This window comes from Sitophilus oryzae, unplaced genomic scaffold (genome assembly GCF_002938485.1).
Source record: "Sitophilus oryzae breed Bouriz unplaced genomic scaffold, Soryzae_2.0 scaffold_466_pilon_pilon, whole genome shotgun sequence".
Taxonomy (NCBI): Eukaryota; Metazoa; Arthropoda; class Insecta; order Coleoptera; family Curculionidae; genus Sitophilus; species Sitophilus oryzae.
The window spans coordinates 2,740,296-2,756,498 of record NW_022147047.1 but is presented as its reverse complement, the minus strand read 5'-3'; the positions used below and the strand labels follow the sequence as shown (position 1 = coordinate 2,756,498).

Sequence of the window (16,203 nt, the reverse complement as noted above, 5' to 3'; positions counted from 1 at the left end):
GAGAACACCGTTTTTTTAGCCACAGATACGTCTAAATTTAAAAGTATAGTTTTTCTGTTAAATGGGGGAGAAAAATCGTATTCTTCGTTGGTTATGGCCTCTGCCCTTTATGCTCTCATTTACATTCTTCGATCGTAAGAAACGGAAAGATAAAAATCGGAAAATATTCCGGCAAATCGACGATTCACTGCTGTTTCTAAACTTGGAAAATCGTTAAAGCCACGCGTTGTATAATAGTATGGTCGTTTTCGTGCCCTGGTCCTATCTGTATTCTTTGTGCTATGGTTTTTGCAAGTGATTCTTTTGATGTTAACAGCATACAGATAGAGAAAAAACTACACAAGTTATATCCACACATACAGGGTGAGTTTTCTACGATGTTCTCTATGGGTATCTCGTATCTCGGAAACTACTGGAGATAGAGAGTTGGTTAAATGGGGAAAGAATTGCAGTTTTGTGGGGTCATAAATATGCGCCTTTCAGATTTTTGAAAATGTTCATGGCTTACTAGATATTTCGAAAAAAAACAAATTTCGGCTATTTTAAAAATTGTGCCTAACTCCATTATAAGCTATTTTAGACAAAAAGTACAGATAAAAGTTGAAAATAATTACATTCTTAATGAGATTGTGACCTCGGCTATTTTCTAAAGCCTGTCATTTTTGACATATGACACAAACATATGTTTTTTTAATGGAAAACCGTAGTTGGCCATGACTTCATAAAAAGCACCATTTTTTAAGCTTTTTAGCGATATAAGCTATAATATGTTTTCTTCGAAAAATTACAGTTATAGCCAATTCTTATAATTTTTAAACAATTTCACTTAGTTAGCCATGGAAACAAGTTCAATCGTCTTTGCTCTCAGAAATGTGAAGCTGTCAATGAATTTTTCAAATGAAGGATTATTGGTTCAACTTTTCTTGACCATACATTTTCGAGGATACGTTGACCGGTGGATGTTACGTTTTTTAGAGAACGGTTTTCATGACATGTTAGAAAAGTTAAATTTAGTTATAGTCAATTAGCAGTATACGAAATTCAAATAATTAGTTTTCTGACAGAAGGAAATAAATTGTCTGATTGTTTGACACTTAATGTCAAAGGAAGCTAGGTAAAATGTTATCAGAGTGAAGCAATCAATAATTATAAAATTCCACGTTATTTTGCTTAAGTAGTACAAATATTTATTCTAACTTACCACAGAATTTACATCAAACTCTTTGGCCACCCAGTCTCTGGCTTGCTTGAACTCCTCCATCATTCCCATCATATACAGGGTATCCAATCCGTCCAAAATGGAAGCGCCCAACGGTTGTGAACCAAATACGCTACCGTTGTGCCCTCTCTTCGACACTGGTCGAAGTTCATTTTTACCCCACGCGTATCTCACGTAGTTGTCCCAAGCGTGTTTCATCATCTGAAATAATATATTTACCAATCAATTTAAGACATACAAAATCATTAATTTTAAAAAAGAATCTCCGTTGGACTTATTTAATAGTCCTAGCATTATGTTAATTCGTGAACTAATACTGTGTCTAATCATATTGTATCTCCAGTATATTATTTGTCTGGGTATTTGTAGCTGTAGATGTTAAATTTAAATGTTTTATACAGTTTTTATATTTAAACGTACATTGTCCTTAAACCTATTGAAGAAACATAACATGGCAACTAGAAAAAGATGAAAAACAATGGAACATTAGCTGATCAGTGAAACCGAACGCGTCCACTGCAAGTTACTTCTGATTCGGTCACGAAAAAACGATAAAACCATTGAAACAGAAGAAAAAGAAGACAAATAAACGACGACCGCAGCTTAATGGTCACAAATGACCGGTCTAGTGGAACTTTAAAGCCCAGAATCCTTACGTAGCAAAGATAGAAATATATACAGGGCGTCCCATATCGGATAGTATAAAAATTAACTCTATTTTCTGAGATTTTCAATGTAAAGCTTCATTCAGAACCTCGAAATCAGTGGAATAAATTAGTAGTTTCAATTAGGCGTAGAAGTTTGTTCACCTAATTTTAATGTAAGCATTCAGAACGTCATAATTAGTGGTAGTAATTTTCAATTATTGGAAAAAGTTAACAAACTTTTGACTTTTCCACTAATTATACTTCAAAATTTACGAGGAATGTCATTTTGGCCTTTGATTATCACCCGTCAAGAAAAGTTTTGGTTAGAAACTTTGAATAAGAAGACTAAGGAAGGAGCATAATGCTATCCATGTATTCATGCATGGTGGGCGGAAAAGGCACCATAAAAGCTCTCTAGGGTGGGGATCCTTGACAGTTCTGTTTGACGATTCATTTGACACATTTGAATTTGATTTAAAATTTTGTGGATTTGTCAGTCTTTATGAAGCTTATTTTATGTTATTTATTATTTATTCTACTACTGATAGTTGTATAAAGGTAGTAAATCTAGATGGAAATTGTGGCAGAACTTAAATTAACAGTGACACTATCGCGATTTATCGAAAAAGACTCTAAAATAGTTGGTTGTGTAGCGTGCGGTAGATCTCGGCAAAAATTGAGTGAAATAATGGAACAACTTTTCGCTAGTAAGTGACTATATAATATACATACGTGTAGTAAACCGATCATTTATGAAATTCACTTAAATTAACTAAATTATATATTTTTTCTTGCATTTTAGCTTTTATTTATTACTTGTCAAAGATTAGATGTCAAAGAATTTAGATACGTTAATTTGACTTACCTGCTTCAGTAGCGTATCGGATGTTTGTGTTAATAAATACTTATTATAACTTATCTATTTTTATTAGAATTATATATTTTTATAACAATTTTAATAACTACCAACATTTATTCACAACGTAAAATAAAACAACAAATTATTGAGTTTACCCCACGTCTACCCTACATCAAAGTTTTACATTTTTTAAATAAAATTAGAACGACACTGATAAACCGGAATTTAAGTCCGCCATATTTGAGGCCCATCGCGGTGTATCTAAGATTTTTGATATGCTCCTTCCTTAGTATTCTTATTCAAAGGTTAGAAATCAAAAGTTTATTGTTTTATAAGCTAAATATTATGCTTTCTCTGTGGATACAACCGACTACCGCAAGCTGTTGCTAGGATATTTTATTAATTTTAATTGTGTTTTTTAGACATTGTGAATGATCGTAAACTAAAAAGTATGAAGTGTAATTGAAACCACTAATTTATTCCATTAATTGGGAGGTTCTGAATGAAGCTTAAGCATTCAGAACTTCAAAATTAGTGGCAGTAATTTTCAATTAGTAGAAAATGATAAGAAACTTTAAACTTCTACCACGAATTATACTTCAAAATTAGCGAGTAATATTAAACTTGTAAAACCAAAACCAAGACCAACCGGTGCAAGACTTACCCGCAAGTCCAAGAAAAAGCATGGAAGACTTGCTTTTTTTATGTTTTTATTTAGCCCAATTTTCATGTTATTTTTTGACAAAATGTATAGCATCATCCCCCCATATATTTTTTGCATCTGAGTATATTGGAAAAAATCATTTTCATAGATTTTAAACTCAGAATTTTTTTTATAAAAAAAGAACAGATTAGTCCTCTTTTAGAGACAATATTCCCACAAAAATAACTGCAAACAATCCAAGCGCTCTACAAACAAAATATATAGAACATTTAACAGGCTGTAAGCCACACACTTGCTCGCTAATGAAGGTTAAATATTATTAAGTGCCCTTCTTTTCTTTTAACCGTTTAAAGAAAGAAGTTTTTAAATCTAATTAGTACCCGTGAAAGATTTAAACACACACTCTGGTAATTCATTCGACAAATATGTACCATTTTCCCGTCTATTTACCTCTTTAACTTTCAGTCTTCTTAAGGAATTGTCTACCACGGCACCCAAATTCTTCGTTCCTTTATCTATTGTGTTATCCAAAGAAGTTAGAATGTCGAGTTCACTACTGCTGAGGTTTACGCTAGCTGACAAGCTGATTTGATCGTCGTTTTTAGTTGGGTTTTCGCTGTTTTTTGAAGCGGAAATCAGCTTGATTAGCATGGGCGATTTTGTACCGATTTCCAAATGATTAGCTGACGTTGTGATGTCCTGATATGGTTCAGCTGATCTGGGTTTTCGAGAGAAGTAGGCTGCTGTGCAGGCCATGACGAATAGGGTTCCCACAATGCCACCTCCTTAGAGAAATTGACGTTAAAATCGGCAGGATATTTTTTGGTTAACTTTATGTATTTTTCAGTAGCTCGAAGTAAATAAATATAAGATAAATTAGTCAGTCTATAAACTTCTGTGTTTGTGAGAGCTATTTGAGCTTGCTCAAAACGATACTGAAATTTAATTATAGAGAATTATAGAGAATACAAAGAATTATAGAAATTATAAAGAACTTTGTCGCGTTGACAAAAAAAAATTGCGAGTTGTGAGCATAAAAAATATAGAGTTCTATAGCGTCTTAAAAATTAAAGTTACATTTTTTGAACTCTATGAGAAAAATAAATGTGACTTTTATTAGAGAAGCGTATGACTAAAATGTAAGGTTTTTGACATAATATACAGAGTGGTCCGAATTGTACTCGGGAAACTTCGGCAGCCTATTCTGTAGATAACCATGTATGTATGTATGTAAGTAGATAACCATGATCTCTGAATACTCTATACTGGGTGTTTCTCAAAAGTGGCTAACCCTTATATTTTTTTTCAGATAAAAAAACGAGATTTGGTACGTATATGACATAAATAAGGATTGTTTGATGAATTAACTTGTTTTAAGTCACTTCCTGTTTCACCGGATATGACTACAACTTTTGATTTTTAAATGCCACTCTCTGTATTTTTTTACTTTATTCGATGGAAAATGAGACTCTAAATAGAAATAATATATCACATTATAACTTTTGTTTCGCATATGGTTTATTTGAAATTGTAACATCCGGTTCATAACAACAATTTGACTCGAAATACCAATTTGTAAAAAATGTTTTTTTCCAAATATGCTAATGAGCCTTGTTTGAAAGCACTTAAGCCACCCTTGCGCGAAAAACATTAGACGATCAAGTCTATTTTTCCAAGGCATCTTGATTAAAAAAATAGTGTTTTAACACAGCCATTGCCATGGAAGAGTGCCCTCTAGATTGAAATTTAAAATACGATTTTTTAAGCAAAAATATCAAAAGTTGACATATATGTCATTCTATTTAGAGTGTCATTTTCCATCGAATAAAGTAAAAAAATACCATTTGAAGTTGCCGTTAAAAATAAAAAATTGTAGTAATTTCCGGTGAAACCAGAAGTGACCGAAAACAATTGAATACGTCAATCAATCCTAATTTATGTTAAATACTAACATACCAATTCTCGTTTTTTTTTATCTGAAAAAATAAAAAAGTTACCAGGGTGAGCTACTTTCGAGAAACACCCGGTATACTAGAAATATTGTATAATATAATGTAATATGTCTGTCGTGATAAAAATATTATGTGACATCAATAAATATAAATAATATATTAATATTTGCCAATATTATAAAAATTTGCCAATATTTTTTTTTATTTCGACTTTAACATTTATTAAATTTTAAATTTCAAGGAAAAATAAAATCCACATCAGAAAAAAAACAGAAACTTAATTGACCTAATTTACTTAATTAACCATAAATGTATTTTGAAATATTTCCTTAACAAAGAAAAAAATTACAGCATTAGCAGAAATAATCCAGAATATTTATTTTATTTTTTATTTATTTACATCAAGCCACTTTCAAATACATATAAAAAATCCTCCTTTACCTGCATTTCTATTCATGATGATTTGTTTGAATTATTTCACCTTAAAAACACTTAATTTTTTGGCTTAACAAACTAACCCTCGGGAAAAAGCACTAGCAAAAATTCGGAATCAGCCAAAAATTTCTAAAACGACATAAAAATAACTAATAACTCTTCTATCGAAAAAATCATCGGTCTGAAATTGACACTTCTCGCGATCGCGAGCCCCAACTGACCAACACTACTATAGCGCCGTTGACAAAAACCGCTGGATCGAGAAAGAGAGCAAGACAGACAATCAATTGAAGTCCGAAAAGAACCGCGAGAAACAAAGAGGCAACGAAGACACATACTCTCACACATAATGCACGGTCCGATTCTCAGTCATCGGCTTATCTCTCCAGAGAGAAATAAAGAGTTTTTGGAGATACGTAAGTGTAAAGAAGATGCTACGTTATTTTATACTACGGATTGCATATATTATATGTCAAATTTTGCCATTTTCAATTAAAAAATGGCCATAAATAAACGTAACGACAATTTTACTCCAAATACCAAGTATGTGGTACCAAATTATTCGTAAAAAATGCTTTTTCCAAATATGCTGAGCCAGCCTCGTACCATTTGAAAAATTTGAGTTACCACTAAAAATACGATTTGGGCATCTTTTAAACGGCCATGAAAGGATACGAAAAAAATTACACGATCAAATATATGTTTCCTCTTTGATTATAAATTAATAATTTTAACTCAGTCTTGGCACTCTAGATTGAAATTTAAAATGCTATTTTTATTTAATTTGAAATGTCCAAAATTGACTTATGGTATGTGTATGTCATTCTATTCAGAATGTCATTTTCTATCAAATAAAGTAAAAAAGTATTTAGGATACAATCTAAAAATCCAAAGTTGTAGTCATTTCCGGTGAAACAGGAAGCAACCGAAGGTAATTGAATACGTCAATCAATTCCGATTTATGTCATATACTAACAAACCAAATTTCGTTGTATTATCTGAAAAAATAAAAAAGTAAAAAAGGTGAGCCCCTTTTGAGAAACACCTGGTAGAATCGGCTGAAAATGAATACAGGTCTTAAAACACACTATAACAAATAATCCACCAAAAGACCCCTGTGACCCTCAGCCTGCTAAATATTGATTCTTCAACGACAAAAGTTCTTAAACTATTTACCAATTAATTTATTTAATAAAATGTTTGCACTGTAGTTTTCTCAGCTTTGCATCAATATTGTTTTGCCACAGAGTTTCTTTTTTTGTCTTTTTTGCAAGCATCAGCCAATACAATAAAAGCAGCTGCCGCAATTTTCACCTTATCATCCATATTTATTATTTCAACTCACATTAAGCCGGGCACTCGAAAAAACAGCGACTACCTAAACGCGTCCTAGATCTATAGAGTAAACTGGTTGTCGCATTCTTTCCCGCACCACAGTCCTCAGGACCGCTGCGATGGGCTGTGCCGTCGTTTACGACCTGCTGCTACGAGTATATAGTGTTAATTATATATGTTCCTGAACGTTTTGTTCGCTTAGCTTGGACGCGGCTTTAGAAACGTAATAAATACCATGCTGCATGTCCTAACAAAAATTACAAGTGCCAAGCGAAAGCGTCTATTTTTTATGTATATCATATAAACGACTTTTTTGTTGATGTTTAATCATGAACAATATTGAATTTTAAAATTTTGATCATCTCACACACTGGTTAAAAGTCTAGTATTTAATATTTTACAACTCTTAAATGATTATATCCATTTACAACTTTCCTATTGTAAAATTTTATTGATACGCCTTTTTTTGTGTTCTGCAATGTCCATGTATGTTCTATTTGTAATTTTAATGACGTAAATTTTTTTGAATTGTATGATTTGTATTGTATATGTTTTATTATTTGTATATTTTTTGTGCTTTTGTTTGTTTTGTCGATGAAGCTATTTTGGCTTTTTGTACAATAAAGTGTTATTTTTATTTATGCCAGACCAGTTACTGAAGACTATAAAATGTAAGAAAATAATACCAACACGAACATTTATTCAAGATTCTAAATATAAAAAAAGATTGATATTGATGAGGATCGTGGAGAAATAAATGTTAATGTAATAAATTATTGGACGGGGTGAAGTACGTAGGGCAAATTTTACCCATTTTTTAATTATTAACAAGTATTCAATTTTGTGAATAATTGTTTGGTATTTAATAAATAATTTTTCTTTTCAAGCAGTGTGTTTACTTATCTACGAAATATATTGGATTTTTAAAAGATTCTCTAAAAAAACTTTTCATAGAAAATACCGTATGATCGAAAAAAAAAACGGCGTCCAGTTGGCTTGGAAATGACGATCGATGACAGTTCCCATATAATTTTACATATAAAACGACAGGGATCTTCATTTCATAGCCATCGCTGACGCCGTTTTTATTCAATCATACGGTATAACTGAGAATATTTTTGCCAGATCTCTATAGAATGAAGTCATAATAGATTTGTCATATTTTGACATGATTTATGATTGTTATGTTTGTCTGACCAGGACCGCATTATTTTAAATTTTCGCCTAATTTAGTATTAGGTATTGTATCACTCATAACTCAAGAACGAATTCGTATAAACCATTCAAAATGAACAATTTGCTTTATTTTATGGAGTTCTTTAAAAAGTTTCAAATACATTTTTCTGTAAAATAAAATGGGGAAAACTTATTGATCATTTTTAAAATTTACATGGGATTTCCTATGCCCTGGTCGGCGATGCAACACGCGGTATATTATTTTCAAGTAATAATATTTGCGAAAACTCCCTAAATTCATCATCATCGCGTGCTCAATCGAAATATCGGACGACGCAAGAAGATGAATGGCGCGTGGCTTTCCAAAAATCCACGATTGTTTTCGTTCGTTTCACGTCATGCGATTGAAATTGACTCGACAAGACCACCACTACAGCAAAAGAGCGATTGCCATTATTACTTTTATTGCTACCGATAAACTATAAACTCTCTCAATCTTTATGAAAAAAACGTAGGTCTAAAAATAACGAAATTATGAGCCGCCTTGTGATATAATATCTTTTTTCTTCAATTTTGTTTATAATTTTGAGCATAGTAAGTACTTATGCACTTGTTGAATATATAAATCGTATATTTAATATAATATCACATCAGTCTGTTCAACAACTATGTCGACAACCGGTCTAAATCCAAGCCAAGTCGAAATCACCAAAAAATGGCCCAGGCTTGGTTGACCAACTCTGATTCAAAGCTGGGTCGCCGTAGTATGACCAGAGCTGAGATTCCCAGTGTTGGACCAAAGTTGGGTGGATTAAGAGACGGGTAAGACTTGATTTCCCAGCCTATGGTAATAGGGTGAACTGGCAATAGGGTGAACATAGGATTGGTCAATTACCCAGCTTTGGACCAATATTGGTGAGCCGAAATCTGGTTTTCCGCGACTGGGCCACGCTTAGCCCCGTTGTCAAATTACGGGGACTCCTGTATGGGCTGGCATCTATTTAGGCGACAAAAAAGTAGAATTTTTGTATAACACGAACAGAAGCTTCTAACAGTACAATCTTGAATTTGTCCGTTATCTTTTACACAATGGATTGAAATTTAGGTTATTTTTTTAGTCCACCACATGGATATTTGTAATTTTCTTTGCGTTTAGTTTGAAACTATTCGATACGCCTATTGGATAATACCTCGTGCTATTGACATACTTAATATAAAAACCAAAATTAGATATAAACACAATCATTCCATATTGTTTAATATGGGTCACATAACTAAACGTTTTTAAACAAATGAAAGTAATATTCTTATAAAATAATATTCTTTTAAGGGAATCTAAATTTTGAACAATGCAGAATTATCACAATTTATTTAGTCCCAGCTGGTCATCTTACCTTGTTTTGTTTTTTTTTTCAATATCCGCGCGTTTCAACACTCTCTATATAAATGGAGCGTCAATGGAAGTCACAATCCGATTTGCTATACAGGGTGGTCTGAATTGTATTCGAAAATATTCGGCAGTATATTCTGCAGATAAAAATAAGTTCCTTCCTTTATCATTGGATCAACACCTAGAGAGAAGGTAAATAATTTTACGTCCTTGGGTAGTATACTCATAATCTCAACCTAATGGAGACAGAGCGCAAGATATCATACACAGAATAAACAAAGCCAGAATAACATTTGAAATGCTCAACAATATTTGGAGATCTAGACATACAGCTTAAACTTACCAAGCTTAAAATGTTCTATTCAAATGTGAAATCAGTATTGCTGTATGGTGCAGAGAGCTGGAAAATTATACCGCCATTAATTAACAAACTTCAAGAATTTATAAACCGCTCTCTGCGAAAAAATGCAGGAATATTCTGGCCAAATACTATCAGAAATGAGGATTTATGGAGTATAATCAACAGAGGCACAATATAATGAGATTAATTGATGTTTTATAACTAAGGAAATGGAGGTGGATTGGTCACATAATTTCTCATGTCAAAAAGCTCCCAAACACCAATTCCAAATATTGACATAGTCCAGAAATTATTTGGATAAAATCGAAATAAAAATGAAACTTCTACACCCTGTATCTCCGAAACTAAACATTTTAGGACATACATTTATACGAACTTTTTTACTTATTTTTATCTCCGAATAAGTTTCCGGAATACAGTTCGGACCACCCTGTATAATGAGTTATAACTCAAGAATGGGGGACATAATAGATCTGTAATACTGTCATACATTCTACTGTTTTCTTGAGTAACGTATAAGGTAAAAAAAAACAGATTTTGATACCTACTTTGACATTTTTTTACCCACCCTTAATCAAAACCTGGCTACGCCCATGTCATTCGCCATTTTCTTTAACCAACGGCTCTATCAGCGCGAGACAATATTGCGAATCGTCTTATATAAAAATGTTAGTGAACCCGCTGTGCCATGGGAACGAACGTTCAATCGTCTGCCATTGTGGCAAATTACCCCGATCTCAAATCGCGACAAAACCGACTGATTTTCTTCTGTCATTTGCCGCGCGACGGCGGAGTTACAGAAAGCATTAGGAAAGAGAAACGGATACATAGAAAAGAGTCAAGATAGAAAAAAAAAAAAAGAGGATAGTAGTTTCGGTCGTTGGCTACAGAAATTTGTTTTTTTTTGCTATATATTTTGTGTCTGTGAAGAAAAATAAATAATGGTCTCGTTTATTTAATTGAGGCGTCAAGTTGCAAAACCCGCCTTATCCATTTAGAAAAAAATGGCCTAATGATATATATTAATAGTGGACCCTTAAATATATAATACCCTTAAATAAATAAATATAGTTCCAAACTGCAGCAAAAGTCGCCTATTCCCAAATAAAATGCACTACAAATTACGTTTACTTAAAGGTTTGATGTTATTTTCATTATTATCCCCCTTGCTTGCTGATTAATAAACTGCACCATCTTTGAATAAAAATTAACTAGTACCAAAAGTACCAAGAAACCTGGAAAATTCCGGGTCCTTAGAGGTAGAGATGAGCAAAACTGCGATTCTCCAATCGCAATTGAAACTGCGAATGCGATTTTAAATCGTTGCGACTGTAACGTGCGATTGCGATTTTAATATTTAAATATTATACTAGGTATATAATTGTCTGTGTATGTACCTATAGCTTAATAGTTAAAAAAAAGTTAATAAAAATCAGTTGTTTAGTTTTTTTAAAATCTGCAACACATAGTATAGGTATAAAAATTTTATAATATGCTGCAACTGCTGCAACTACACAACTACACATACCAATAAATACCTACCTTGTCGTCCAGGACAACACAAGAAAAATAATAGAATTAAATATTTTTTTCCAATGATCCTTGATTAAAAATTAGTGTTTTTTTAACACAGCCATGGCACTCTATAGATTTAAAATACGATTTTTTTAAGCGTAAATGTCAAAAGTTGACCTATGATATGCCATTCTATTCAGTGTCATTTTTTATCGAATAAAGTAAAAAAAAAACAGGAAGTGATCGAAATGAATTGAATACGTCAATCAATCTCTGTCATTTGCTAACACACCAAATCTCGTTTTTTATCAGAAAAAATAACAAAGTTATAGAGGTGAACCATTGTTGAGAAAGACCCTGTATATTATAGATCTTGGCACTAGAAAATAATAGGTACCTTCCCTAAAAATAAATAAAATCAGAGAAAAATTCAATTTCGCAACAAAATCGCAAATCGCAACTAAAAATTCAAACTCGTAGATATAAGTTTATTAGATACGGTCCTAGTTTACAAAATCACAATCGCACAGAAGCTGAAGTATTTGGGGAAAGACCAAGGGCAAGCTTATCCTTTTCCTTGGGTAAACACTCAACCGTATTCCAGACAGAAATCTTCGCCATTCTACAATGTGCAAGAGAAAACAATAGAAGAGCTTATTCAGGTAAGCTTATCAATATATACTCAGACAGTCAGGCGGCACTTGGGGCGCTTATGAACCCAAAAGTATCGTCGAGACTCGCCTGGGAATGCCTGGGTGAACTGGGAGCTCTGCCACGAAGGAACAGAATTAAATTATTCTGGGTGCCGGGCCACAGCGGCATCCAAGGCAACGAAAAAGCTGATGAGCTAGCTAGGCAGGGATCATCGGCATCCTATCTTGGTCCAGAGCCAGTACTGGGAATACCCAAATGTATGGCTCGTAGTGCACTAAAACTCTGGATTAAGGAAAAGCACAATATCCACTGGAGAAACAGACAGGGGCACAGGCACAGCAAGGCTTTTATCCAAGGACCTAGCTCTAAAACCGCAAAAGAACTGCTAATGCCTAGCAGGAATAAAGTGCGGATTACAACAGGCCTCTTGACAGGACACATGGCTGTCAAGTGTTATCTGAACAAGCTCAACATGTATCAAGGAAGTCTTTGCTGCAGACTCTGCGATAAAGATCCTGAAACAGCGGAGCACATAATATGTCATTGCGAGGCTCTGGATCGCAAGCGACACTCTTTATTTGGGAAAGCTAGGCTAGAACCGGAGGAACTATGCTCCCATCCTATCAAGGACCTGCATAAACTAGTGCAGGGCACAGGGATAGGAGAATGGGTGCAGATATAGAAGGGGGACAAACACAATAGGCCTCACAGGTCGCAGTGTTTCCGGCAGAGGACGGCCCCTTGTTATGGAAAAAAAATCGATCCAATTATTAGTTCGGTGATATATTGATTAAAAATATACTAAATTTCATTAATGTCAGTTCTCTTAAAATTATCACTGTTGTAAAATAATATTAAACTACTGCAAATTTTATTTTAAAAATATCACACAAACTCGCGTTCTTATAATTAAGAAAAAATAAGCAGCTATTAAAATGTTTAAAATTAAATATACTCCACCAATTTCATGTAAATTACAGATATTTAAACTATCTTGGGAATTTTTTTTATTAATCACGACATTTTGACCCAATACAGTACCTTCACGAGTTCAAACCGTGCTTCTAACATAATTTTGAGTGAGATATGAAAATGTACCGTGTAAATATACACATAACATTTTTATTAATCGGTTTTGAGATGATTGCCTCAGCTCTTAGTAAGCTAAAATTAATGCATGTTGTAATGTTCAAGTCAAGAGAATAATTATTTATAGATATTTCAAGTGGTTTAGTATCGAATTTGGATTGGATTAGCAATTAATGTGGGTTTATAAATAATATAACAATATGAAGATAATATAACCGTATAATAGGTATTTTTATACAAGACGATAAAATACCATTTCGGGAGACGATAATGCAATTTTATCGTCGTGTATAAAACAATATTTCTTTCCACAGCGAGTTACGTTTGAAAAAATATTCAGAAATTATTATTTCAAGGAATTTATTACAAGTAGAAAAAAATATTGTGCTGGGTTGGCTTTGGTTTCTATGTAACTTGACAAATAAATAAAGCTGTCTCTTTAGTTTTCAGTTTTGAGTCAATATTCTTTAATTCTCCTTCGTGTCGATTGCTGATTGAATTGAAGCCAGAAATGGCTCAAAAGGAAATAAGTAAATTACTTATTAGATATTCAGGCTGAGGCGACAAACGCCATATCTAAACTACTTCCATTTAAATCCCGAATAATTTATGAAAAGCAATACAAAAATTTTCAAAAATGAAAGCAATTAAAAAACGTGCGAGAAGAAATAAAGTTTTTAACCTATCCTCGCTGTTAAAGTATCATTTAATCTACCCTTGCGGTTAAAGTACTATTTTATCTACTATTTTTGATAGATATATAAGGCAATTTTAACAGTTATGGAAAAAAGTTAATTTTCTTTTTGTTTCTAAAAATATTGACTTTCCAGAGGCAAGTTATTATCCATTAACAGTATATTAAAATGTTTTTAATTTTATGCTGAAATGAATATTAACGCTCCACGAAAAACAAAGAATAATCGTCGATAAGTCTTCGGAGCGTCAAGAAGGCCGTTTTTTGCAACATTGTAACGAATGGAAAAAACGAAATGGAAGATGTATTAAAAAACACGACCTGCTTGGGTAATTTAAGCACTTTGCCGGGGTAATTTACGAGAGATTACGCCGCTAACGTCTGAAATTGAAGAACGCTAAAAGAAAGGAATGTTCCGCAAATTAACATAAACGAACCTAAGTGAAGGAAATATAAAAAAAGGGACAAAAAACGCATAAAAGGTACACCCAGGGAGTGTGCTGGCTTGTAATTATTGTGTGTGATAAGCTTCAAAGAGTATAAAACATAAAAAACGAAATGGGCTAAATAAATGTATAGACAAAGAAAAAAATTATATATTTAAAACATCTAAATATAACTTGTCGAAGCAAAAACTTCTTTGTTCCAAAAGAAAGAAAAAAAATTGAAAAATTCATAAATTTGAGGTTAGTAATGTATGGCGGTCGCTTCTTAGAGTTTAATATGCATAACATAATACAGAAAAAAAATAAAAATACACTAAAACTAACAATATACAGAAAGGCTTTTTAGTACCTCATGTAGTAAATAATTGTTATTAGGTAGTAATTACTGTGAATTTAAAGTTTGATTTCGTGTAATGTCATTTTAACAGAACTTCCACTTATTATATAATAGACTTATCTGTCAAAAAAATAAAGTGTTCTTGAATAGTTGTATTAAGCTATTTTAAATAGTTTTTTTTTGTCGTAAGTATTAATTTTTGCGACGTGATTGACAATATAAAAAAGTCATTTTAAATACTATCCATATATTATCACTTTTCAAAGACACTGTAGATCTTGTAACATATTTTCTCTTTGAGATAACACTCAAAATCGCCTGATTCTTGTTTTTCTGACCGCTATCAATCATTCAATACATTTGTATTATGCGTGTTGTTGTAATTCACTAGATAAGATATTCAATATGTAATAAGGCTTTGAAATATATAATTTTGCAGTGTGCAAACAGATGCCTCATTTTTAAAACAAACACCTCTCGACATTATTATTATTTAGATAACTAATTGACTTGATATGATATTTTTAATGACTTTAGAAATACTGGGTAGTTTAATTAATAACCCTGTTAACTTGATCTTAAAAACTTGAATTTTTGAGGGTAGCAAACAAATAAAAATATTTTATACACAGTCATTCAATATATGTGGTTTTATCCACTCTATAGGGCATGCTTTTAGAAGTGATATTATATCCACTAGTAGGGATAAAATAACTATATCCCTTTTTTAAAAAAAAATAAACCTTCCAAATAATTTAAAAATATTTAAAAGTAGGTAATAATATTTCGAGAAACTATGGTTACGCTCGTTGAATTTGACACTTTATGTCAGTTTAAAAATATATTTTCTTACTTTTATGCTTAGGCGCAAAAGCACTTTACTTTTATGCCTATATGCGTTAAATATTTCGTTTTTTTAAGAAAACTAGAAATTTTTAAGATCATTTTTTTAAACCCCTTAAGATAATTTTTCTTCAGATTATTTTCCTATTTTACTTAGTAAGTTGTTTATTAAAGGGCATATTTATAGATTTTCTTTTATCTTTCTGGTACAAAACTCTTTAAAAAACAGCTGACATCATTGATACTAGAAATATCCCCCAAAAAAAAATAAAACAGAAGAAAAAAGCAAGGAAAAACAGGCTTAAATGCCGTGAGCTGTGTCCTGGATGGATGAGACACGCTACGATTAGTAAGATTTATTGTAGGCCTATGCCTCAATTTGTTCGTGATCCCTATTTATTTACGTTGTTTAGATTTTCCGATTCAGATAAAAACAAAATTTAACGGAATGTGTAGAATTCACGTTAAATTTTACATTAAAGATGTTAGTATGTTTTAATGTCTTTGGAAGTAATAGATAGTTTATAGAATGATGGCTAAACATATCTGTAAACTTTGCTAAAAACATGCTTTAGTTGTAATGTTGT

General features: G+C 32.3%; 1 protein-coding gene across 3 annotated transcripts in view; it reads right to left on the bottom strand.

The window, feature by feature from the left end:
- Positions 1–16,203, bottom strand: part of LOC115886016 (mannosyl-oligosaccharide alpha-1,2-mannosidase IA) — a 130,222-nt gene that overhangs the window by 15,631 nt on the left and 98,388 nt on the right. The window contains exons 1-3 of one of the 3 annotated variants that reach the window (XM_030905046.1): positions 5,783–6,045; positions 3,840–4,171; positions 1,202–1,420 (exon numbers count right to left, since the gene is read on the bottom strand). In XM_030905046.1, coding sequence (XP_030760906.1) covers positions 1,202–1,420; positions 3,840–4,171; positions 5,783–5,798 — 567 coding nt within the window. In that variant the 5' untranslated portion in view covers positions 5,799–6,045. Of the gene's footprint in view, positions 1–1,201; positions 1,421–3,839; positions 4,175–5,782; positions 6,046–16,203 lie in introns of those variants that run through there. The other 2 variants (XM_030905045.1, XM_030905044.1) reach the window with 2 other exon arrangements.